The sequence below is a fragment of the Felis catus genome, chromosome A3 (assembly GCF_018350175.1).
Source record: "Felis catus isolate Fca126 chromosome A3, F.catus_Fca126_mat1.0, whole genome shotgun sequence".
NCBI lineage: Eukaryota > Metazoa > Chordata > Mammalia > Carnivora > Felidae > Felis > Felis catus.
The window spans coordinates 29287396-29311669 of record NC_058370.1 but is presented as its reverse complement, the minus strand read 5'-3'; the positions used below and the strand labels follow the sequence as shown (position 1 = coordinate 29311669).

The 24274-nt window shown below is 48.4% G+C and overlaps 1 protein-coding gene and 1 long non-coding RNA gene across 2 annotated transcripts in view; one reads left to right on the top strand and one right to left on the bottom strand.

Moving 5' to 3' along the window:
- Positions 1–373: 373 nt before the first annotated feature.
- Positions 374–6050, top strand: LOC123384345. The gene is made up of 2 exons (XR_006595308.1): positions 374–636; positions 4205–6050. It is a non-coding gene; the product is annotated as an uncharacterized LOC123384345 (long non-coding RNA).
- Positions 6051–6885: 835 nt separating this feature from the next.
- Positions 6886–24274, bottom strand: part of TGM6 (transglutaminase 6) — a 38567-nt gene continuing 21178 nt past the window's right edge. Inside the window, exons 8-13 of the mRNA XM_019826737.2 lie at positions 23126–23229; positions 22806–23048; positions 12907–13248; positions 9800–9954; positions 9393–9526; positions 6886–8349 (exon numbers count right to left, since the gene is read on the bottom strand). Coding sequence (XP_019682296.2) covers positions 8196–8349; positions 9393–9526; positions 9800–9954; positions 12907–13248; positions 22806–23048; positions 23126–23229 — 1132 coding nt within the window. The 3' untranslated portion in view covers positions 6886–8195. The remainder of the gene's footprint in view (positions 8350–9392; positions 9527–9799; positions 9955–12906; positions 13249–22805; positions 23049–23125; positions 23230–24274) is intronic.

The window sequence follows — 24274 nt, the reverse complement described above, 5'->3', positions numbered from 1 at the left end:
GCATTTCGAGGGAGATACCTCACCATGAATGGCTCTCCCTTGCACCCGGAGAGGGCAGATTTCCAGCAACTTCCACTAGTGAAGCACCACAGGGACTTCTCTGCCAATGTTCAGCCATAGCATATTCTCCCCAGTAGACGTGATCTCGACCTTGTTGGTGGGGGCGGGGGGTTGGGGGGGGTAGTGGGCTCTTCCTGGGGCTCTCTCCAGCCTAGGGCTAGCAGCCTCTTGTTAAATATGAAATTCCTAAATTCTTTGGAGGGTTCTTTCTTTCTTTTTTTTTTTCTTTTTTTTAAGTTTATTTTTGAGACAGAGAGAGACAGAGCATGAACGGGGGAGGGGCAGAGAGAGAGGGAGACACAGAATCGGAAACAGGCTCCAGGCTCTGAGCCATCAGCCCAGAGCCCCACGCAGGGCTCGAACTCACGGACCGCGAGATCGTGACCTGAGCCGAAGTCGGACGCTTAACCGACTGAGCCACCCAGGTGCCCCTGGAGGGCTCTTTATTTCTTATTAGCCAATCTCCGATTACTCCACCCCTCGTTAGAGTCATTAATTCTTTATATTATACTTTCCCCATACAGATTCAGCATGGTAGCTCCTGACTGATCCACTCACTCTGGCTCTGGAGGAGTCGTAAGTATGAGAATGATAGAAGCCAGAGAGCAGCCAAGGGGGCGCCAGAAGACCCTTGCTTTCACTCTGTGTGAGATGGGGCGCCCATGGAGGGGGTGCGAACAAAGGGATGACAAGATGTGACTTAGATTTGGGAGGCTCCCCTGATGGCCTCGGGGAGGAAGGAGAGAAGGCAAGCAGGAGCAGAGGCAGGGGAACCAGCGGGAAGGCGACGGTAATAGTCTAAGCAAAAAATGGCCACGGCTGGGATCTGAGTAGGCTTTTGGTGGTGGAGTCAAAAGGCATATGAATTCTGGACCTTTCGAAGGTGGAGCCCACAGGATTTGCCTTGGATGTCGTGAGACGAGAGGGAAAAACGGGTAAAGAATAACTCCAAAGGGTTTTTGACCTGAAAGGCTGTAAGGAGGGAGTTCCCATCTGCCGTGGGAGGCGACGGGAATCAGGGTTTCGGTTTTGGATGCGTTAAAATAGACACAAATTGAGAAGCATTTATTTAAGAAAATCTAGCAAACGACTGCCAAGACCAACGGGAATCCACGGCATTTCAGCTCAGAGCAGCTGGTCTCCCTACCCCCAGCTCTGTGGTCCTATCGGGGCGAGGCAGGTCATGAGGATTGCAGCTCTGTGGGTGAAAGGGCCAGACTTTTTTGTAGAAAAGGGCAGAAAACTACATGCTCAGGGTTGATCTCAAACCCAACAGCAAGATCAGTGGCAAACTATCAGGCAAGGCCAACGTCACAGTCGTAAGATGTGACGTCCATACTGGTTGGGGCAAGCAGCAGACTGGTAGACCAGCCAGAAGTTTAACAACGAGGGGCACCTGCGTGGCTTAGTCGGTTAGGTGACCGACATCGGCTCAGGCCATGAGCTCATGGTTCATGGGTATGAGCCCAAGTTGGGCTCTGTTGCTGACAGCTCAGAGCCTGGAGCCTGCTTTGGATTCTGTGTCTCCTCTCTCTCTAACCCCTCCCCTGCTCATGTTCTCTCTCTCTCAAAAATAAATAAACATAAAAAAATTAACAATGGATATCTGGGAAGGAGGCAGCCAGAGTGGGTCTTGATTAAGATCCTACTTAAATCACTTGTGGGCTGGAAGGCTGAGGTCATACCCAAGGCTGTGAGCACCTAAAGGGAGATCAGAGGGCACACCGGCCAGCTGTTCCCTGCTGGTTGACCCTGAGGTGTTGTAAACACAGAACTTAAAAGATGGGGCCCACTTGTAAACTGCCCGAATTTTGCATTCCTGAAACCACCCACAGATTCATTAGCAAAGACTAGGAGCCCGGCCGCTCAAGGTGTTTCAGCGCAAGCTCTTGACTAATCTGCTGACCCAGGGATGACCTCTAAGAAGTCAGACTTAAAAACAAGGATCAAAAACACAACACCCCCAAACTCTAAGTGGAGAAATCAGTCACCACACAATGCAAGGGAAATAGACTTCATAGGATGAATCCAGGCAAACACATCAAGGACACAAAGAAGCAAATAAACAGCGGTAACAATTGCCTCTCCCGGGAGGGATCAGAATTCAATGTGAGAGCATTATCTGATGTAAAATGTCTGGTCTCCCGTAAAAATTATAAGACCTGCAATGCACGCACACACGCACACACAAGCTAGGAAAATGTGACCTCCCTTCTCCCCCCACCCCCGCCCAGGGGTAAAAAACAACAATAGTCAATACAATCTCTGAGCAAAGACTTCAAAGCTGCTCTTATCAATTCACTGGCCTAACATCTATAGGACACCCTGTCCAACAACAACAGAATACACAGTTGTTTTTTGGTTAAGTTTATGTATTTTGAGACAGAGAGAGAGCTGAAGGGGCAGAGAGAGAGGGAGAGAGAGAGAATCCGAAGGAGGCTCCTCGCTGCCAGCACAGAGCCCGATGTGGGGCTCGCACCCACGAACCGTGAGATCATGACCTGAGCTGAAACCGAGAGTCGGACACTTTAACCGACTGAGCCCCCCAGGCGCCCCCCGGAATACACCTCCTTCTCAAGCACACGGTAACATTCTTGAGAGTGGATGATATGCTACACAATAAAGCAAACCTCTATCCATTAATTTTTTTTAAACTTTTTATTTTGAGATAATAATAATTCACGTGCAGTCGTAAGAAACAACACAGAAAGATCCCAGGTACTCTTTAGCCAGTTTGCCCCAATGGTAACATCTTGCAAAATTTGTAGGACGGCATCCCAACTAGGATACTGGCGGTGACAGAGTTCAGAGTCCACATTCGAATCATCACGGAGATGCTTGTGTTGCCCTGTTATAGCCGCATTGACTCTCTCTCGCCTTCAGTCCTCCTTAACTTCAGGCAACCACTAATCTGTGCTCCCTTTCTAGAATTTTGTCAATTCAAGAAAGTTCTAGAAATGGAATCCTATACTGTGTCACCTATTAGAATTGGCGTTTTTTTTTTTTTTAATTCGGCATAGTTCTATGGGGATTCCTCCAGATTGTGTAGGTATCCATCGTTCATCCCTTTTTATCTCTGAGTAGTATTCCATGCTATAGATGGACCACTGTTTTTTGTTTTTGTTTTCAAAGTTTATTTATTGATTTATTTTGAGAGAGAGAGAGAGCAATCAGGGGAGGGGCAGAGAGAGAGAGAGAGAGGGAGAGAGAGAGAGTGAGAGAATCCCAAGCAGACTCTGCACTGTCAGTGCAGAGCCCCATGTGGGGCTTGAACTCCCAAACCGTGAGATCGTGACCTGAGCCAAAGTCAAGAGTCGGATGCTTAACCGACTGAGCCATGGAGGCGCCCCAATTGTTGAATTACTTAGCAATGAAAGGACATCTAGGTTGTTTCCAGCTTGGGGCTGCTACAAATAAAACTGCTAAACATCCATGCACAGATGTTTATATACACACAAGTTTCACTTCCTGGAATAAATGCCCAGGAGTGCAATTGCTTGCTTGTATCTTAGTGGCATATTCCTCCCTCCCCGTCTTTCTCCCTACCCCTTCTTTTCTTCCTCCCTCCCTCCCTTCCTTCCTTCCTCCCTCCCTCCCTCCCTCCATTCCTCCCTCTTCCCCTTCTTCCTTCCTTCCTTCCTTCCTTCCTTCCTTCCTTCCTTCCTTCCTTCCTTCCATCCTCCCTCCGTCCCTCCCTTCCTTCCTTCCTTCCTTCCTTCCTTCCTTCCTTCCTTCCAAAACCACCAAATTATTTTCCACAGTGGCTGCAACATTTTACATTTATTCCAGCAAGGTAAGAGTGGTCAAGAGTCTCCTTACCAGCATTTGGCATGGTCACCTTTTTAAAACGTCAGCAATTGTGTTGATATATAGTGACATCTCATTGTGGTTTTAATTTAAATTTCCCTAGTGGCTAATAATATTGAATATCCTTTCATGGTTTTTTGGTTTTTTTTTTTTTTTTGCCATCTGTATATCCTCTTCATCGAAAAGGTTATGTCTTTTGCCCATTTTCTTAGATTGCTTTTTACTGTTGGATTTTGAGAGTTCTTTATGTATCCTGGATTCTAGTTCTCTGTCAGATACGTGGTTTGCAAACGTTTTTTTCCCCCAGTATGTAGCTTGTCTTTCATTCTTTCCACAGGATCTCTCCCGGACGCACACATTTTGAATTGTGATGAAGTCCAATTTATCAAGTTTTCTTGCTGAGATTTTGATGCGAGTTGCATTAAAACTGTATATCAATTTGGGGATAACCGACTTAACTCTGCTAAATCTTCCCATTCATGAAAAAGAGATGTCTCTCCATTTATTTAAATCTGCCTTCGTTTCCCTCATCAGTATTTTTTAGTTTTCCGCACGGAAATCCATACGTTTTGTTAGATTGACATCTAAATATTTCATGTTTATGGACTGTAAATGTAAATTAAAAATAAATTTGGTTTGGATTGTTCGATGAGAGTCCACAGGAGTACAGCTGATTAAAATATTGGTTCCCGTGATTCTGGAGGCAGACGGGTCTGATATATACATCCCGTTGGTTCTGTTTCTCGCGAGAACCCCGGCTCACACAAGCACCCCCATTACCACAACCACTTTTCCACCTTGCCTGCTTCGGTTTGGGAAATAGTCTCGTAACCCACCAAGCCTCGCCAGTGAAGAGGAGACCAGGGATCTTTTCCGGGGACAGTCTCTTAGGCCTGTGGCAGAGGCAAAGATAACGTGAAGAGGAAGCTATTGGAGGGGTCAGGGTCAAGGTACTGGCCTCTGAATTTCCCTTGTCGGTTACCATCTCGAGACTGAAGGTTAAGGCTGCTGACCCATATCAAGAAGGTAGTGAGCTACAAGACACTTTGGGCACATTGGCCCTCACTTTGTTCCCGGGGTGTCCCAGGACAAGGTCGTTTTTGCCTCAGCGTCTCCATGAATCAGACTTCTTGGCTGCAAGTGGAAGAAACTGATCCTTGTCGGCTTAAGCGAAGGGGATGGGGTAGAAATTAAGGGCAACCTGGAGAAGATAGTAAGACACGGAGCAGACATCGGGAAATACGGGATTCGACGAGTCTTCAGAGGGTCAAGAAGTAGGCAGCCCGAGACAGCACGGCAGATTGTGTCTTTCCAGAAATATCTATGGCGATATTTTCAGTCCGCCAAGCTCTTCCAGAATCTTTGCACCTTTTTTTTTTTTTTTTTTTTTTAAATCATGAGCTGGGTCTTTTTTCTCTTGAAACTTGGAGGAACTCTGTAAGTGCCTTGACGAACAGGATGTGGCAGAAGTGGCACTGGATGACCTCTAACCCCAAGGCATAAGGGCAATATGGCTTCCGTCTGACTCTCTTGAGTTGCTTGCCCTTCTACTGTGTTGTGAGGAAACCCGGGCCACGTGGAGAAGCTGTAGGTGGGCGTCCTGGCTGACAGCCCAGCGTGGTGCTTGGCCAACAGCCAGCATCCACGGCCAGAAACGTGAGTGGATAAGCCTTCAGACATCCCCGGCCCAGCCTTTGAGCTGTCTCTGCTCCCCTAAGTCAAGCAGAGATGAGCTATCCCTACGCAGCCCTGACCAGACTGCAGTTTCATCAGCAAAACAACGGTCGTCATGATTTTAAGCCTTAAGTTACGGGCTGGTTTGTTACACAGCAGTTGATAACTGGAACATGCGGCCACTATGTCAGAGCAGAAATTACCTGGCTGGGACACAGCCCAGGACCCCGAGGACCCCTCCACCCCTGTGAGACCGTCTGAACATTTATTCCCTCCATCCTGATCTCAGGAGAGAGCCCGTGCCCGCGTGAGTGAAGGTGCCCAGCCCTGGCTGCGCCGTGAGGCAGGTTGAAGATAGAATAATAGTGTCTCCTTCACTGAGTTGTTATGAAGTTTAAATAAATTCATATGCATCAAGCCCCCGAAACAGTTCCTGGCCTGTAGTAAGAACACGGATTCGATTTTTAATCATTAGTTTTGTTACTATTAAAATGTGAGCTTGGATATCACTTCCTCGGGGAGTCTTTCTCTGATGCCGCCATGGGGACAGGTGTCATCCTAGCCCCCACGCCTCGGGGACATGTAATTCGCTTATTTACAGATTTGCTTGTTTCCTCTTAGGTCTCCTTTTACTTTTCGTACCCTTTAAGGTGCTGTGATTGAATACCTGTGTCCGCCGGCCGGAAAGTCATCGCCCTGGGCAGAGGGACCTTGTACTGTCACTGCTCTGTCCCTGGGTTGGACAGAATGCAGGCGGACGTGGCGACACATTGTCCAGACCTTCCTTCGGTGGACGGCTTGTTGCACCAACTGCTGGGGGTGCTGCCTGCAGATGACCGTCACTGTCAACCCCCTCAGGGATGGCCTCCACTGTCGGGAGCTATCTTGCCCAAAGTCACACCTCTTCGGGGGCCAATCGGTGACGGATGCAGGTATAGGAAGGCCCAGCCATCTTGGCCCAACTTAGGACAACTCTCAAAGGCCATGTTAGCGCCACAGCTGCCCGTGGGGTGGTCCCCAGCTGGCACTGGGCCGGCATCAGCACTCTCTTCCTCTCTCTGCCTATCCTGCTTCGTCCCCCTCCCTTCCACTGTGTTGACCCCCAGGTCATTCCTTACTAAATGTCCTGCACCCTACACTCCAACTCGGAGGGTCAGCCTCCTGGGATGTGAAACTTGGTTCAGCCAAGCCTGAGGAAGATGGGCAGTCGGCACTTGCTTCAAAGATGGGGTGTCTGGGGCCACTGGGGGCGGGGAGACTATCTTGGTCTCCCTGCCGAAAGGAGCGTCCCTTTTACTAAGAGTGGGAGATCCGCTGTGTTGTACTGAGCCCCCAGTACCCCTTCCTGCTCCTCAATCCTGAGGAAATGGCTGCCTCTTCTGAACCTCCAGCTGCCCCTCTTATATGGACAGGATGAGCACCCCCAAAACCTAGGCTTGGAAAGGGGGTCCTCCACGCATCTGGGTTCTCTAAGCTGTCCTGCTGTGTAGACTCGTCAGAGAAATGCCTTCACTGAAGCCTTGGTCACAAGGATCACCCACCCCTCACCTTCTGTGTGTTTGCCTGACGCCCTTTTAGCAAAGACTCACTACATAAATTGTTTCCACGGAAGTCCGTATTCAGGAGGTGTCTCACTGCCTGTTTTGGTGTTGTTCAGATGACTTAAATTCCGTGACTAATCGTAATTCTTTTGACTGTCTGGGACATTTCGAGCTGATTTCTCTGACCTGCGCAGTTGTCCTCAGGTCCTGGTGGTCTCTACTCCAGTCCTCGTTCCAGAAATCTCTGTCCTGTTTTGATGCCAAGAACACGGTGGTGTGTAGTAAGCGGCTGGGGGTGTTTTGCAAAGTTAACAGTGTTTCCATTTTCAGAAAGTAAATAACCCCTGGGCTGCTGGTAGGAGGCCCCTGATGACCGTGATGGGATCAGATTTGGGGTTTCATCCTCAAATGCAATCCGGGCTTGATGGCCTCTCTCCTGCTGTCCGCAGGTGCTGGTCGTGGGTCTTCACTGAGGGAACATCTCCCATTGCTTCAAATCTAATGATCTCCAGAACATGACTTTGGGGGTAACACTTTGGTGGTGTAAATGGCATCCACACGGACCCCAATTCTGTCTGTAGCTCCCCTATGGCTGTGGACAAGGCTCTTCCCTCTACATAAAATGGGAGTGTGGAGGGATGTGTGGGTGTCAGCTCTAACACTTTCGGGTTCCTCTTCAACGCTGGGAGGACATTCTTGGATCTGGATCTGGTCAGAGGGTTGAGGACCTGAGATGGAAGCAAGGAGAACCCAGGGGTTGGCCAGGGTGATGGTGGGCTCGCAGGGCAGGGGTGGCAGAGCTGGGTGGGCCATGGTCACAGTGATGCTTGATCAACCTCCCGGCAGTGACAGTGATGGATGACGGGGGAAGAGGTTCCCAACATCACTCATCGTTGTCCAAAAGTTTAAGGATTGCTGAATCTAACACCTTGTTTCACAGATGGGGAAACAGGCCCAAGAGAAGAAGGGACTTGCCCATGTTCGCAAAGTGGGGCAGGAACCGAAGCAGGACTGGAACCCAGGCCTCCTGGCTCCCACACAAGAGAGGCAGAGAGGTGGACAGGGAGGGACCAGGGGCCATCTCCTCCCCTCTCAGCCCCCGGTGGTGGCCAGTCACTTGGCTGTGGCCACGTGGATGATCACAAAGCCTTTGATGTCTGGGAAGTAGGGGCTGACGAGGTCCACCTGCAGCTGCCTTGGGCCGCTCTTGGAGGGGGTGATGTTGAACTGGACCGAGGCCCTCTCCTGAGGCTCCAGGCTGGGCACACTGGGGAAAGGGAATGGGAGAAAGGCAGACCATCAGCCCCCTCTCCTTCTGAACCTGGCCTGCCCTCTCCAGAGCCCTTGGGATCAAGGACATACCTTGAGACTTGACATTTAAGCCTCACCAGTAGGCTTCCAGCATAATTTTCCCTTCCACCACTTCTCACCCCTTTCCACCCAATCAGGCTTGTCTCCTCGCTGTGCCCTGAACTTACCTTACACTTCCTCTCTCTGGGCTTTTGTCTGCACTGTTCCTCCCACCTAGGTTGCCCTTTCTATTCCGATCACAACTAAGGGCCAGATCAAGTGTCTCTTCTTCCAGGAGACCCTCCCCGACAATACCAGCCATTGAGACCTCGGACTGGGAAACCCTCCATGCTTCTTGGTACCTGCAAACTTCTCAAGTCAGCATTCAAGGCCCAGCTCAAATATCAGCTCCGCTGCAGCTCTTCCCTGGTTCCACCTCATCCCCAATTAAGGGCTACTCCTGATTCTCTGGACCCTGGAGATCCATTCCTCTGCACAAATCACGCGTATCTTCATTTGAAGGACCACCTGTCTAGGAGAACACTTCTCCAGGCAGAACCCCATCTGTTCGTCTTGGTGTTCCCAGAGTTGACACATGGCTCAGAGAAGAGGTCATTATGATTAAGGACCATGTGAACGAGTGAGCGTGTGGATGCAAGAACGAAGGAGTGGATGGTTGAGAGTAAGTCAACAAGTGCATGAATGAACAGAACATGCGTGGATGAGTGGGGGAAGAAACCAAGACTGAGTTGAGCAGATAGATGAAGTGAATGAATGAGGGAATGAGTGAGTGGATGGGTTCCACAACTAAGCTAATGATGGAAGGAAGGAAGGAAGGAAGGAAGGAAGGAAGGAAGGAAGGAAGGAAGGAGGGAAGGAAGGAAAGGATACATAAATGAAGGCTGATGTAGTCTGTGAGCTGGTTCCTGGGAGTCCAGGGTATCTCTCACACCCCTCTCTGTTGGTAGCTTCACCATCCTATAAGGAAGGTGGACCTTCCACTCCCAGGCTGATACTTACTCAATGCTGAGCTGTCCCTGGAGAAGGCCACTGCCCTCCACCATCAGCATACAATCCTCCACTGTCTCCAGGAGGGGGTTGACCACCGTCACTTTCACCACAACCGCCACCCCTACCATGGCTGGGCCCAGCACCTGGAGGGGTAACACCCATAAGTCATCTTTCTCCTCCTCCACACTCCCCCAGGAAACCTATGGGGCCCGGCTGGGACGCTGGTTGGGTCGTGGCATGGGCATTAATCATGGCATCCTCCCACCCCCTCAGTGAGCTCCATCATTATATCTATCCCCCTGCATCCATGCCACCTCTCCACTGCCAGAGCTCATGGCACAACCCCCCAGCCTCCGATGCCCTCCCTCAGCTGTGAACGGGGACTTCCAGGAATGGGGGGTGCAGACTGGATTCACCTTGATGGTGATGACATCCTCCAGAGTGATGTCCTTCTCCACCAGGAGCTTCTCTCCTTTGGTGACAAAACACATCGCAGCCAACAGGATCTTCTTGTCCTCTGTCAGGTCTTCCTTATACTGAGAGTAAGCTATTGTGATTGGGATCTTTTTCTCTGGAAGGGAAAGCAGAGGTGGGAGTTAGGGGTCCAATGTTTTCTTCCAGAATGAGGCGGAAGTCTCAATTCCTAGTTATACTCTCTTTGGTCCTTGTCCCCAAGCTGGGATGGGCATTATTAGTACCAGTTCACAGATGAAGACACCTGAGGCTCAGAGAGGTTAATTTCTTGTCCAATAGCAGACAGCAAGTAAGTCAAGGAGCCAAGATGAGGTGGGATTCAAATTCAGGCCAGTGGGCTACCTTCACACCGCACAATTTCTCCATGAACTCCCGGAGGTGTGTTTAAACTTCCCCTCATCATTCCAGATGGAAATCCCCCAGTCCATTATGTATTCCTCCGATTAGGAATCCACTCCCTGTTTATTGAGCACCTACTATGTGCCAGGTGCAGAGAAGAGAGAGATCAAGGGTCTGCCTCAAGCTTCCAATCCAGTGAGGAGGCCAACTTCTTTGAAGCTTCTCCAAATCCTCCCTTGCCATGAAGGCCCATCCTAGTCAGCCCCACCAGGGGTGGAAAGCCTTCACGGACACCCCACTCAAGTGATCTCGTGCCCTCTGCCTTCTGAGCTCCCATGGTCCTGGGACCCTCACCAGCCACAGACACCCTGCCTATGCATTTCCTTCTTTCGAGCAAGGCCACAGCTGATTGCCAGCATTATTTGGATTTTTTTGGACCACCGTATGTTTTTTCTTTTAGGTACGATGTGTTCTTTCCAACTTGCTCTGGGTCCTACCACCCCCCACTGCTCTTCCTGTAATCCTGTTTCCTTCTTGTCCCTGAAGTCATCTGAGTTTTCAACGTGTGGATTTGGGTCCTTAAAGGATTTGAACTTGGTTTACTCCATGCTCCCCCAGAGCACATGTGCATACAGTAGATGCTTCCTGAATGCCCAGATGCTGATCCATTTATCAAAATTCTACATTGTTTTATGGGTTTCCTTAGTCCAGTAGGCCATTACTAAGACTCCTTACTACAATCACGTAATTATTAATTATTAATAACTAATTAATAATTAATAATGGGAAAAGCTGACTTTTACTAACTTCGCTGCTGGGCCCTGGGGATCCAGCACATTCATCAGCTAATTCATTCCGTCCGTACAACAATTCCATGAGCAAGTATTATTATCCCCAACTTCTAATAATATCAATAACACTGTCAGTCCCTGCAAAAAATCACACGTTCCTTAGGTTGTAAGAACTATGCCAAATGCTTGATATATTTTACATCATTCACTCCTTGTGTGGTGGGAGATGGGTGGTTCTCAAAGTGTGGTCCTGGGCCCAGGGGCACTGGCATCATCTGGGAACTTGTTAGAAATGCAAATTCGGGGTGCCTGGGTGGCTCAGTCGGTTAAGCGTCTGGCTTCGGCTCAGGTCATGATCTCACGGTTTGTGAGTTGGAGCCCTGTGTCGGGCTCTGTGCTGACCGCTCGGAGCCCGGAGCTGCTTCGGATTCTGTGTCTCCCTCTCTCTCTGTCCCTCCCCCGCTCACGCTCTGTCTGTCTCTCTCAAAAATAAATAAACATTAAAAATAAAAAAAATGCAAATTCTAAGGCTCCGCAACAAATTAGTGACTTGAATCCCGCAACATATACACAGAACTATCTATTTATTTAAAGATTATGCCTCTATTAAAATGATGCGAATGAAGAGCTTATAAAAATATTTAAAGAACAATGTGATGTGGAAAGAGTGGAAAGATGTGGAAAGAACAATGTGATGTGGAAAGCACTAATGAACATTAAGCATGCACAGTTTAATTAGAGCTGTTTCGCAAAAGGCAAGAGGAATTAAAAATATGGAAGGAAAACATGGTAACAATTTGTAGGTGGGTGGCAGGATCACGGGTGACCTTTCTCTGTGCTCTTGAAATCCTTAATGAATATATACTACTTTTTTTTTTATATTTATTTATTTTTGAGACAGAGAGAGACAGAGCATGAACAGGGGAGGGGCAGAGAGAGAGGGAGACACAGAATCTGAAGCAGGCTCCAGGCTCTGAGCTGTCAGCACAGAGCCCGACGCGGGGCTCGAACTCATGGACCGTGAGATCATGACCTGAGCTGAGGTCAGATGCTCAACCGACAGAGCCACCCGGGCGCCCCTAGTATATACTACTTTTAATATGAAAAAAAAAAAACAACCCAGGAGAAAGCGTCTGTTACTATTTCCTTATGCAGTGTTATTGTGTGACTTGGGTTTCGTGAAAAACAAAAAGCAAAAATGCGAAAAGGTGCGTGACATCTCCTCTACGTGTTTTCACTCTGTCAAAACACACAAGCTTCCCCAGAAACGGGCCCAGGGGAGCAGTAGTTTCTTTGTTTAATTGAATCCTGAGAGTTCAGAATGTCATGTGAGGGAGGAGAGGGAGAGGGGTGGGGGAAGGGAGAGGGTAGAGGGAGAGGGGGGAGAGGGAGGGGGAAGAGCAGGAGGGGAGGGAAGGGAGGAGTGAGGACAGAGAAGGGTTGTAGGGATGCTGGCTCATGTGTGCAGAATTCCCGGGACAGACCCTTGCACCTGCGACCACGTGGCAGCCATTTCTTACTGGTCCACGCCTCTCACACAGGACTCTTGTAGCCAGACGGGCTCCAGAATAAGTTGGATGTTAGAAAGGTAACACGGGGCCTATGTCGTGAAACGCTCCCAGCAGGTATTTACTCAGGGTGTCAATATTCACATGAACTGCGATCCCCTCTTCTTCATACGTTTGTCACCAGACGGTCAGGGGCTTTTATTATTAGTCCCATTACTTAGCCCCTCTGAGCTCAGTTTTCTCACCCGCCAAGTGGGGACAAGAGGCAAGGCACTGAACAAATGGCCAGAAGCATGCCCATCTTTCCTGGGAATGGAGCAGGATGCTGGGAAGTCCCGCCCCGTCCCCCCAACTCCCGCCCCGGTCCCCCCAGTAAGGGGTTCCCACCGAGCGGAGCGGCGGCCTTCCTACCTTCTTCGGACCCCAGCCGCACCGTATGGGATTCGTGCAGGATCTCCGCCACCGGCCTGCGGGTGTAGAGAATGGTGGCGCCGCTCAGGTTGACTCGGACCCTCTGGGCCCGGGAAGTGAGGTTGGCCAAGCACAGGGCCAGTCTCAGGTCATGGCCCAGCATGGGCGGCTCCAGCATCTTGAACTTGCCGGTGATGCTGGGCTTGGTGGCGGGCTCCAGGAGGTCCTCCCGCCAAAGACCACGGCCGCCGGCCCTGCGGACCCGGCTCCTCCTCCCGGAGGCTTCCACACTGAACAGCTTCCTCACGGCCTTGCGGTACACCTGCCTCTCCTTCCGGGATCCTGCAGGCATCGTGCAAGGTGAGGCGGGCACCCCTCTCATCCTCACCCCCCCCCCCCCCGTCCCGGGGCCCCCGGGGCCCCCGGGGCCGTCCCTGCCCATTTCCCTTCCTCTCCAGACAAAGCCACCGTTTACAGACTGACAGCCCAGGAGCCAGAGGCGCACCTCAGCCAGGTGCCCTGTGGTCGGTTCTGGGACCATTTGAATACGTTTCAAGTCAGTCGCCAACAACTTCAGATCGGGAAATTTCGCACAAAAGTGCAGGTTCGCGGCTTCCCTGACAACTGGGTCGGAAGACTCGTGACACAGATAGCTGACGCTTTTGTACACTTGCTATGATGTGCCGGGTTCTACAGTTCTAGATGCTGTATTCTCCCCGAGGAGGTCGGTACTGCTATCATCCCTGTTTTATAGGTAACGAGATATATATGTATGTGTATATACACACACATAAATATATATACACACATATATTTATCTATTTATTTATTATTTACTTATATTATTTTTATTTTATTATTATTATTTATTTTTATTCATTATTATATTATTTTATATTTTATAGGTAAGGATATATATATGTGTGTATATATAGTGTGTATATATATATATATATATACACACATATATATGTTTATTTGTTCATTTATTTATTATTTACTTGTATTATTTTTATTTTATTGTTATTATTTATTTTTAATTCATTATTATATTATTTTATATTTTATAGGTAAGGATATATATATGTGTATATACACACATATATATATGTGTATATATATACATATATATGTGTATATATACATATATATGTGTATATATATATGTGTGTATATATATATATACACACATATATGTTTATTTGTTCATTTATTTATTATTTACTTATATTATTTTTATTTTATTGTTATTATTTATTTTTATTCATTATTATATTATTTTATATTTTATAGGTAAGGATATATATACATATGTATGTATATATATATGTACATATATGTATGTGTGTGTATATATACACATATGTGTATGTGTGTGTGTGTGTGTGTATATATATATATGTATATAATATAACAGTCTATAGGTGTGTAATGGCTGCCCCCACCCCCCTTCCCCGGTGGGGATGTACTTTGGGGTTCTCCACGGTCCCACCTATAATCCCCACTGGCCTGATGCACTCTCGGTGCTGTCTACAAGGCGACGGGCAAGGTCAGGACCCCTGATCTCCCACCTGCCCTGTTGCTAGCACGGACTTGTCTTTTGACCTCCAGACCAATACGTCCAACTGGAGCCCTCCCGTCTCCACTGCATGATGTCCCACAGGTGCCCCAAACCCAACCGAACCTGCCATCTTCTTTCTGCCCAGTGGCATTCCCCCAGTGGACAAGCCAGAAACTGGCCGCATCCTTGGCTCTTCCCAGACCTTCCCCTCCCACAGTGGATCAGTCACCCAGTCCTGCAGAGCACCCTCATGGATCTCTAGAATCTGCCGTCTTTTCTCCTCAGACCCCCATATACATTGCCTCACCAGGGGCGTCTGGATGGCTCAGTAGTTTGAGCGGCAGACTTCAGCTCAGGTCATGATCTCGCAGTTCATGAGTCTGAGCTCCACGATGTGCTCTGTGCTGACAGCAGAGAGCCCACTTCGGATCCTCTGTCTCCCTGTCTCCCTGCCCCTCCCCCGCTTGTTCTCTCTCCCTCTCTCTCTCAAAATAAACTCAAGATTGCCTCACCATGGGGCCAGTTTGCCAGCAGATGCTGTGGACTTGTATTGCGATTATTATTACTTAGCCCTTCCTAGCCTCAGTGTTCCCATCTGTAAAGTGGAGACAAGGGGATCACAGGCAAGGCACAAAGCGCTGTGTTCCAGAATGTTCCCTCCCTTCCTGGGAATGTAGGCTCCACCCCGACTCCAGTCCTTTTGCCGCCCTGAGCACCCCCAAATCCGGCTTTGATGGCTCCACTTCCCCACTTGAAAGAAACCTGTGGTGTGTGGGCTCCCACCATGCTTCCTCCCAAGCAACTTCTTCCAAGTGCCTTGATCCTATGTGACCTCCGCTTGAAGGGACCCATGTGGATCCAAAGGTTCTTTAACATCTCATGTTTCCATATTGAAATGTGTGTGAATGTTGCACTCTACCCTGTAATATAGTCCCAATATATTTTTTACTATAAAATGTTTCATTTCCCTGCCAAAGATTCTAATGTCACTTTCTCAGGGAGGCCTTCTCTGCCACTCGAGAACAGCCTTCCTCAGAGATAATTCTGTCAACTTCAAAATTCACCCATTTAAAGAACACAATTCAATGCTTTTAGTATGTTCACAGAGTCCTCCACTTATCCCCACAATCTAATTTTAGGACATTTCATCACCTCAAAAAGAAACTCCATAACCATTAGTGGGGGCTCCCAACTCTGCCCCCATTGAGCCCAGTCCTAGGCAACTGCTAGTCTGATTTCGAATTTACCTATTCTGGACAGTTCACATAAAGGGAGCCATACAATGTGTGCTCTTTTGGGACTGGCTTCCAAAAAAAATTTTTTTAATGTTTATTTATTTTTGAGAGAGTGTGAGTGGGGGAGGGGCAGAGAGAGAAGGAGACACAGAATCTGAAGGAGGTTCCGGTCTCTGAGCTGTCAGCACAGAGCCCGACACGGGGCTCAAACCCACAAACTGTGGGGTCAGGACGTGAGCCGAAGTCAGACACTTAGCCGACTGGGCCACCCAGGTGCCCCTGTGGCTGGCTTTTTAAACATAACGTAATGTTTTCCAAGTTCGTCCGTGTCGTTGCGTGTATCAGTACTTGGTTCCTTTTCATTGCTGAATAATATTCCATTGTATGGATATACCACATTTTGTTTATCCATTGATGGATATTTGGGTTGTTTCCACTCTTTAGCTATTTTGAATAATGTTGCTATGAATGTTCACGTCCAGGTTTTTTGTGTGGATGTTTGTTTTCATGTCTCTTGGGTATGTACCTAGAAGCACATCTGCTGGGAATGGCAATTCTGCATTTAACATTTTGAGGAAATGTCAAACCGTTTTCCAAGGTGGTTGCACCATTGTACATCCCCACCAACAATGTACGAGTGGCTCACTTTTCCATAAGCTCACCGACACTCATTGTCTATTTTTGATAATTGCGGTCCTAGCGGGTATGAAATGGTACGTTGTGGTTTTGGTTTGCATTTTCCTAGTGACTAATGACGTCAAGCATCTTTTCATGTGCTTATTGGCCATTTGTATATCATCCTTGGAGAAACATCTATTCAAATCCTTTGCCCATTTTCAAGAAATTGGATTATTTGTTCTTTTATTATTGAGTTGTAAGAGTTCTTTATATATTCCAGATATAGGTACCCTTATTGGGTACATGATTTGCAAATATTTTCTCCTCTTCTCTGGGCTATCTTTCCATTTTTTGGAAAAGTATAATTTGTAGCACACGTTTTTAATTTTGATGAAGTCCCATTTATCATTTGCTTCTGTTGTCACTTGTGCTCTTGATGTCTTAACTAAAAAGGCTTTGTTTACCCCAAGATCATGAAGATTAACTCATGTTTTCCTTTAAAAGCTTATACTTTTAGGGACGCCTGAGTGGCTCAGTCGGTTAAGCGTCTGACTTTGGCTCAGGTCATGATCTCACGGCTCGTGAGTTCGAGCCCTGCATCGGGCTCTGTGCTGACAGCTCAGAGCCTAGAGCCTGATTCAGATTCTGTGTCTCCCTCGCTGTCTGCCCATTCCCTGCTCAAGCTCTGTCTCTGTCTCTGCCTCTGCCTCTGTCTCTGTCTCTGTCTTTCTCTCTCTCTGTTTCTCTCTCTCAAAAATAAATAAACATTAAAAAAAGAGAAGTTTATACTCTTAGCTCTTACATGTAGGTCTGCGATCCACTTGAGTTCATTTTCAAGTATGGTGTGATGCCGGAGGCCAACTTTACTTGTATTTGCATGTGGATAATCAGTGGTCCCAGCATCATTTGTTGCAGATTGCTCGTACTCTTTCCCCCCTGAATTGTCACGGCACCCTTGTCCAAATCAATTGAGCATAATTTTTAAGGTTTATTTCTGGACTCTCAGTTCTGCTCCATTGATCCATATGTTCATTTGTATGCCAGAACCTTACTGTCTGAGTGATCGTATATTTACAGTAAGTTTTGAATTTGGGAAGTGTGAGCCTTCCAACTTGGTTTCTCTTTTTCAATTGTTTTGGCTATTTTGGGTCCTTTGCATTCGCAAATGAATTTTAGGATCAGCTTGTCAGATTTGGAAAAAAAAAAAAAAGCCAACAAAACTCACCTGGAACTTTGATCGGGATTACACGGAGTCTGTAGATCAGTTTTGGGTCATTGCCATTGTTCACGCCATAAAAATGAGAGGTCTTTCCATTTATTTAGGTCTTTGATGTCTTTCAACAGTGTTTTGTAGTTTTCAGCGTCTCAACTTTGCTCTTCTTTTGTGAAATTTACTCCTAAGTATTTTGGTCTTTTTGATACCATTGTAAATGGATCTGTTTTCTTCCTTTCACTTTCAGATTATACATTGTTAGTGTCCAGAAATACGATTAATTTTTGTAAATTGATACTGTATTCCACAATCCTGCTGAACTTAGTTTTTGGTTCTTAGAGCTTTTTACCGGGTACCTTAGGATTTTATATATACAAGATCATGCCACGTGCAAACAGAGGTAGTTTTATTTCTTCCTTTCCAATCTGGAAATTCGTCTATTTCTTTTTCTTTCCTCTCCCTCCTTTCCTTCCTTCCTCCTTCCCTTCTTCCCTCCCTCCCTTCCTCCCTCGCTCCCTTCCGCCCTCCCTCCCTCCCTCCCTTCCTTTCTTCCTTCCTTCTTTTTATTTTTTAAAACTGTGGTGAGTTATATATAACATAAAATCTACCATCTTAATAAGTGGACACTTCAGTGGCATTAAGTACATTCCTCTCGTTGTGCAATCATCACGACCATCCATCTGCATAACTCTTTTCGTCTTGCAAAACAGAAACCCTGTATCTCTTAAATAATGAAACTCCTCATTCCCTCCTCTGCCCAGCCCCTGGCAACTACTATTCTATTCTCTGTCTTTATGAATTCGACTACTCTAGGTGCCTTATAGAAGCAGAGTCACAGTATTTGTCGGTACGTTTGGGACGGGCTCATTTCACTCAGCGTCCTGTCTTTGAAGTTCACTCATGTTGTAGCACGTGTCAGAAATACCTTCCTTGGGGCGCCTGGGTGGCGCAGTTGGTTAAGCGTCCGACTTCAGCCAGGTCACGATCTCGCGGTCTGGGAGTTCGAGCCCCGCGTCAGGCTCTGGGCTGATGGCTCGGAGCCTGGAGCCTGTTTCCGATTCTGTGTCTCCCTCTCTCTCTGCCCCTCCCCCGTTCATGCTCTGTCTCTCTCTGTCCCCCCAAAAATAAATAAACGTTGAAAAAAAAATTAAAAATAAAAAGAAATACCTTCCTTTTAAAGGCTCAATAGTATTGCATTGTATGTAAGTACCACCTTTTGTTTATGCATTCAGCTGTCAACAGACATTGGGGTTGCTTGTACCTTTTGGCCCCTGTGAATAACACTGCTACGAACGTGAGTGAAATATCTCTTTGAATTCCTGCTTTCCCTTCTTTTGGGTATCTATCCAGAAGTGGAATTGCTGGGTCATACGATGACTCTATTTTACATCATAAATTTAATGTTATAAAGAACCTCCCTACTATTTTCCCACAGGAAACGGAATCCACAAATACGGTGTGAGCTATGGTTTTTTTATAGATGGCTTTTTATCAGGCTCAGAAATTCGCTTCTGTTCTTAATTTGTCAAGTGGTTTCATCACAAAGCGGTGCTGGATTTTGTCAAATACCTTTTCTGATTATATTGAGATGATCATGTAGCCTTCACCGTTTTTCTTCTTTCTATTGATATGGTGTATTTTATTAATTAATTTTCAAGGTGAAAACCACCCTGTATTTCTGGGATAAATCCTACTTGGTTGTGACATGTAATCCTTTTTATAGTGTTGCTGGATTCAGTTTATTAGCATTTTTGTTGACGAGTTTTGCTTCTACATTCTTACGGAGTATTATCTCTAGTTTTCTTGTGATGTCGTCATCTGGTTTTGCTATCAGGATGAATGAATTGGGAAGTGTTCACTCCTCTTCTATTTTTTTTTCGAAAAAACGTTTGAAGCATTGATATTAATGCTTTCAGTGTTTGGTAGAATTCACCAGTGACATCATCTGGACCTGGTCTTTTCTTTGTAGGAGGTTCTGGGTTACTAATTCAGTCGCTTTGCTTGTTACACACCCATTCAGAACTTCTATTTCTTCTTGGGGCGGTTTTGGCGATGCCTGGAGGAATTTGTCCATTTTATCTAAAGTCGCCTAATACGTGAGGACAATCAGTGTATTATTTGCACGTATGGTTTCCTTGGCTTGAAGGGCTTGCTCTCTCGTGGCTCAGCATCTGGGCTGGCTCGGGGGTACGAGCAAAGCACACTACATCCAGGAGCTCTGAATCTCTGTGCCCTATTGTGTGTGTCCTGCTTCAGTAGACAGAGCGAGCAGACGGGCCCGAGTCCCTGGCGTCCCACCTCCAGAATGGGCTGCCCAAGCCCATGACTTGGATGAACAGCGCTACCTACAGGGAGTCTGGAATCAGGAGGCAGAAGGCTTTTGTTGCCTTCAGCCTCTCTTCCCCTGGAATGCCTTTCCGGACACTTCCCCTCTGGCTGAGTCAGGACTCCCTCCTCTGTGTTCCTTCAGCCTTCTGGCCTCCCCAACACAGTGCTGACCACCCTGTGCTGTCCTCACACTCTCGGCTCACCGCGTAGCGAGTTCTCTGGGCTCTTCTCTCTGTTTCCTGCCTCTGAATTATGCCCGGCAGTCAGGAGGCACTCTCTTTCCAGCACATAGGAAAGAGCTTAGCGGGTGTACAGAATATTGTGGGCACTCATGGAAGAGAGGGGCGGTCTAGCCCCGGGGGGCGGGGAGAGAGGGTCAGAGGTCCTGAGATTAGACATCTCGTTAGAGTCCCCGCTCTTTTGAGGCTTGGGCCACTTGGGGAGGTGACTTCACCAAGCTGTGCCTCAGTTTGAGCGTCTGTAAAATGGCATTTTTATGAACATTAAATAAGATAGTGCATGGGCCCTGGTTACCACCATGTGTCACACGTTTCAGACGCTCTTGGTGTGATTATTATTATTACCAGCCTAGACGTGAAGCCACTTGACCCACCATAGGCGGTCGATCAGTAGTAGATGCGATAAGACAGTGGCCAGAAGATGTACCCCAAGAGCGTGGGCTCTGGAGCCGGACTCCCCGTTTGCTAGCCACGCCCCTTGGCTGAATCCACTTCCTTAACTGTGCCAGCGTCTACCCTATAAGCTCACGCGAGCCCTTTACAAGCACTTGTTAAATACAATAACTAAATAACATGTGAAGACGGCCGGGCCCTGGCAGGCGCTCAGTGATGGTGACCGCTGTCACCTGTTACATGATGGCGATTTGTCCCGTGGCCATGGCGAGAGTTTAGGACAAAGGACTTCCAAGACTCCGTGCCCTAAGCTCCCGATGCTCCCAGCGGAGGGGACCAGACATCAACCCGCAGAGCTTAAGGAGAGAGGCGCCAGTTCAGAGGAGGCCTCGCCACCTCCCGCCCCGTCCACAGCACCCTGAGACAGCAGGAAGGGGCCTGCGGGGGCGGAGGTCATCAAGAGCGAAGGAAGTGCCCCGCTCCTAGGGAAGGGACCGACAGAACATTGGTGTGCGTGAGGACGCAGGGGTGTTTACAAGAATCGGTGTGAGGGTTTGGGGGTGCTGGCTGGGAAAGATCGGGGTTGACTAACGGAAGGGGAAGCCGGCACTGCGTCCCCACGGGAGAGGTGTGCAGATCCTGCGTTGCTGACCGAACAAGCAGCGGAGAACTGACGGGCCTTGGCAGGGGGAGGACGGCGTGCCCAGGCCTCTCTCTCACCCGCCTTTGAGTAAAGGCCCTGCAGAACCTGCGGTCAAAAGCCGCCGTGCAGCAGAGGGAGCCATGTGACTACCAGTGTGGTCGGGGGGCATCTGCTGAAAGTGGGGGCCAAATGTCTCCGGAGATCGGCAGTGCCTGGCAGGGGAGGGTAGGGCCCGGAAGTGGGTCCCGATGGCCCAGGTTGTCCTGGAGCCACCACCTGCCCTCAAGCAGAGAGAGTGAACGGGGGTCAGGGCACACTCACCCAGGGGCAGGGAATCCTTGCCTGCCCAGTACAGTCAAAGACATCTGCTCTCCTCTCTCCTCCTCCTCCTCCCCTCCTCCTCGTCCCCCTCGGCCTAACACTCTAGAAGACTCACACTGTGTTCTCAACATCAGCTGTGCGGCGGGATCATCTCAAGAGCTTTAAAAAGTCCTGGTGCCTGGGCCACACCTTCTGGGCGCTGTGATTCCATTGGGTAGGGCACCCGCAGTCTGGGCTGCAGCGATAGACTAAAAATGGCCATAATACTTTCATTGTAACTCCTACCACCAAAAGGTGGAGTCTGCGCCCCTCCGCCTAGAGCTGGGGCGGCCTTGAGAACGGCTTTGACCAACAGAATACGGCAGAAGCGGCACGATGCAAATTCTGAGCGAGGCCTCTAGAGACCTCGCAGCCTGCATTCTCCCCCTCTGGGAATCCTGCCCCTTCGTGAACGAGCCAGGGTTGGCCTATTGGGCCAGGAGAGGCCACGGCGGTGGGGGGAGGCAAGACCAGGCTGTCCAGTGGACCCATCCAACGCCCCAGACACAGCAAGATCCCAGCCGACTCCACAGGGAGCAGGTGCACCATCCAGCCGAGCACAAGGAGCTGTTTCATCTACACAACGAACCACAGCGCCCTCGGTGATTCCAGTGTGCGACTAGAGCTGCAGATCGCTATGCTGGGGAGTAGACAAGGGAGGGGTGCAGGCGTCCAGAGAGCCCAGTGCCCCCTCCTGGAGAGCAGCCTCCCCGGGGGGAAACTGGCTTGCACTCAGGGGAGCGGAGAGAGACAGACCCGCTCGTTATTCAAATCACATTGTTTGAATAAGCAGAATTGGCGGGCCATATTTGGATCGGATCATGGCATTGGTAAGAGACCTGTTATCCCACGGGAAAGAGTGACTGGAAGTGTGTATAGCTGGAGTTGGCTATTAAGAAAATATGCCTGTTGTCTTCTTGTACCCCGACGAGCAGAGGCTCTTCAGGAAACCAGTAACCAACAATCTGTGAATTTCTAGAATTCACTACAATTCTTGGCAGATGGTAAACTGAAGCTGCTATCATTGCTATTATTATTTTAAACTATGCCTGGTGCTGTGCAGCCCACGTGTTCAATAAATAATACCTGCTGTTATCATCACCATTATTAGTATTTATGATCATGGGGGAATATACCTAACACAGTGCCTGGCAGAGTGAGTGGTCAATGAAATGTAGCTTTTATTATTAGATGTGGGAAGCCTTCTACTTATACACGGAGGAAGCTGTTAATAGAAGCTAAAGGCACTCGGCTCAACACACAGACACGGCGCCGAATAAAGCTCTCGAGGCTGCCATATTGTCCTTACCTTCCGGATACTTGTAGAAGCTCGTGATGTCCACACGGGAGTCGCTGCCCACGGCCTTGGTGCTGATGCACCTGCCGATCTTCTTTGTGTCCGAGTATACCCGCTCCCGGCTCTCATCCTCGTGCCACAGCCAGGTGACGTAGTCCGCATTGACCTCCGCAAACACAAAGGGGCCGTCGTGGGCCAGGTGCACGTCCCCCTCGCGGATGGCAGTGACCGAGGCTGGGCCGCACCGGAACACGCCTGGGCAGGAGGGATGAGCGTGAGCGGAATGGGTGAGGCAAAGCGGGGGTCTGGGACCCACCCGGCTGAGCCCCTACCTTCGCTCTCCTCCTGGGGGGTGGCGTCCAGAACCTGCCAGCCATTGTAAGAGGGGCCCAGGTCCTGACGGGCAAACCAACTCTCATTCCAGACATGGAAATTCCTGCCACAGAGAGAGGATGGGGCAGGGTGGCCTTCAGTGAGACAGAGGCCCATAGGATGGCAAGTTTCTCCTGTGAGCCAGGCCCTGGGCCCAAACTCCGCAGTACTGTGGCTGAATCTTACGAAACATTCAGTGCACCATGTTGATGAACGGTTCTATATACGATCTGTATGTACAAATGTATGTATGTGTGTATATATGCATGTATATATATATTCCATTTGTAAGTATATGTATGTATGTACGTAGATGTATATATATGTGTGTGTGTGTATATATATATATGACATATATATATGAAACTGTTGTTCAAGGTATCAGAAATACAATCACAGACAACACAGACGTTCTAACAAAGGAGAAGGAGGGGGAGGCACCAAAAAGAAGGAAGCAGCTATAAATAAAACAAATGCAAGTGACAATAAATACTGTGAAGAAAGAGAGAGACCTGAGTAGAGAGTAACTGCTGGAGGCCTGCTCTAGGAAAATGACGTCTAAGGCGAGGCTTAAATAAGAAAGGCTTAGCCGTCCGAAGAGTGAAGGGAACAGTGTTCCAGGGAGAAGGAACAGCATGTGCAAAGACTCTGAGACCAGAAAAGGCGTTGTGTATTCAAGGAACAGAAAGCATGTAAGTATGGGGTACCTGGGTGGCTCAGCTGGCTCAGCGTCTGACTCTTGATTTTGGTGTCATGGTCCCAGGGTCATGGGATCGAGCCCCGCATCGGGCTCTGTGCTGAGCGTGCAGCCTGCTTAAGATTCTCTCTCTCCCTCTGCCCCTCTCCCCCACTCACACTCTCTCTAAAAAAAAAAAAACACACAAAAAAACCAAAAACTAACCAACCAACCCCCCACCCCCCAAAAAAACCCAAAACAAAAAAACCCCAAGAAGGTGTGTATCTCTAGGCTACAGCCAGCATGAGGGGCAGGTAGGGTTCAGATTACGCAGAGCTCTGTAGGTCTTGGTAAGGAGTTCAGACTTTAAGTTTCCCGTGTCAAAGATGGGACTATGAGACCAGCAAAGCAAAGTGACATCATTTGCCCAAGG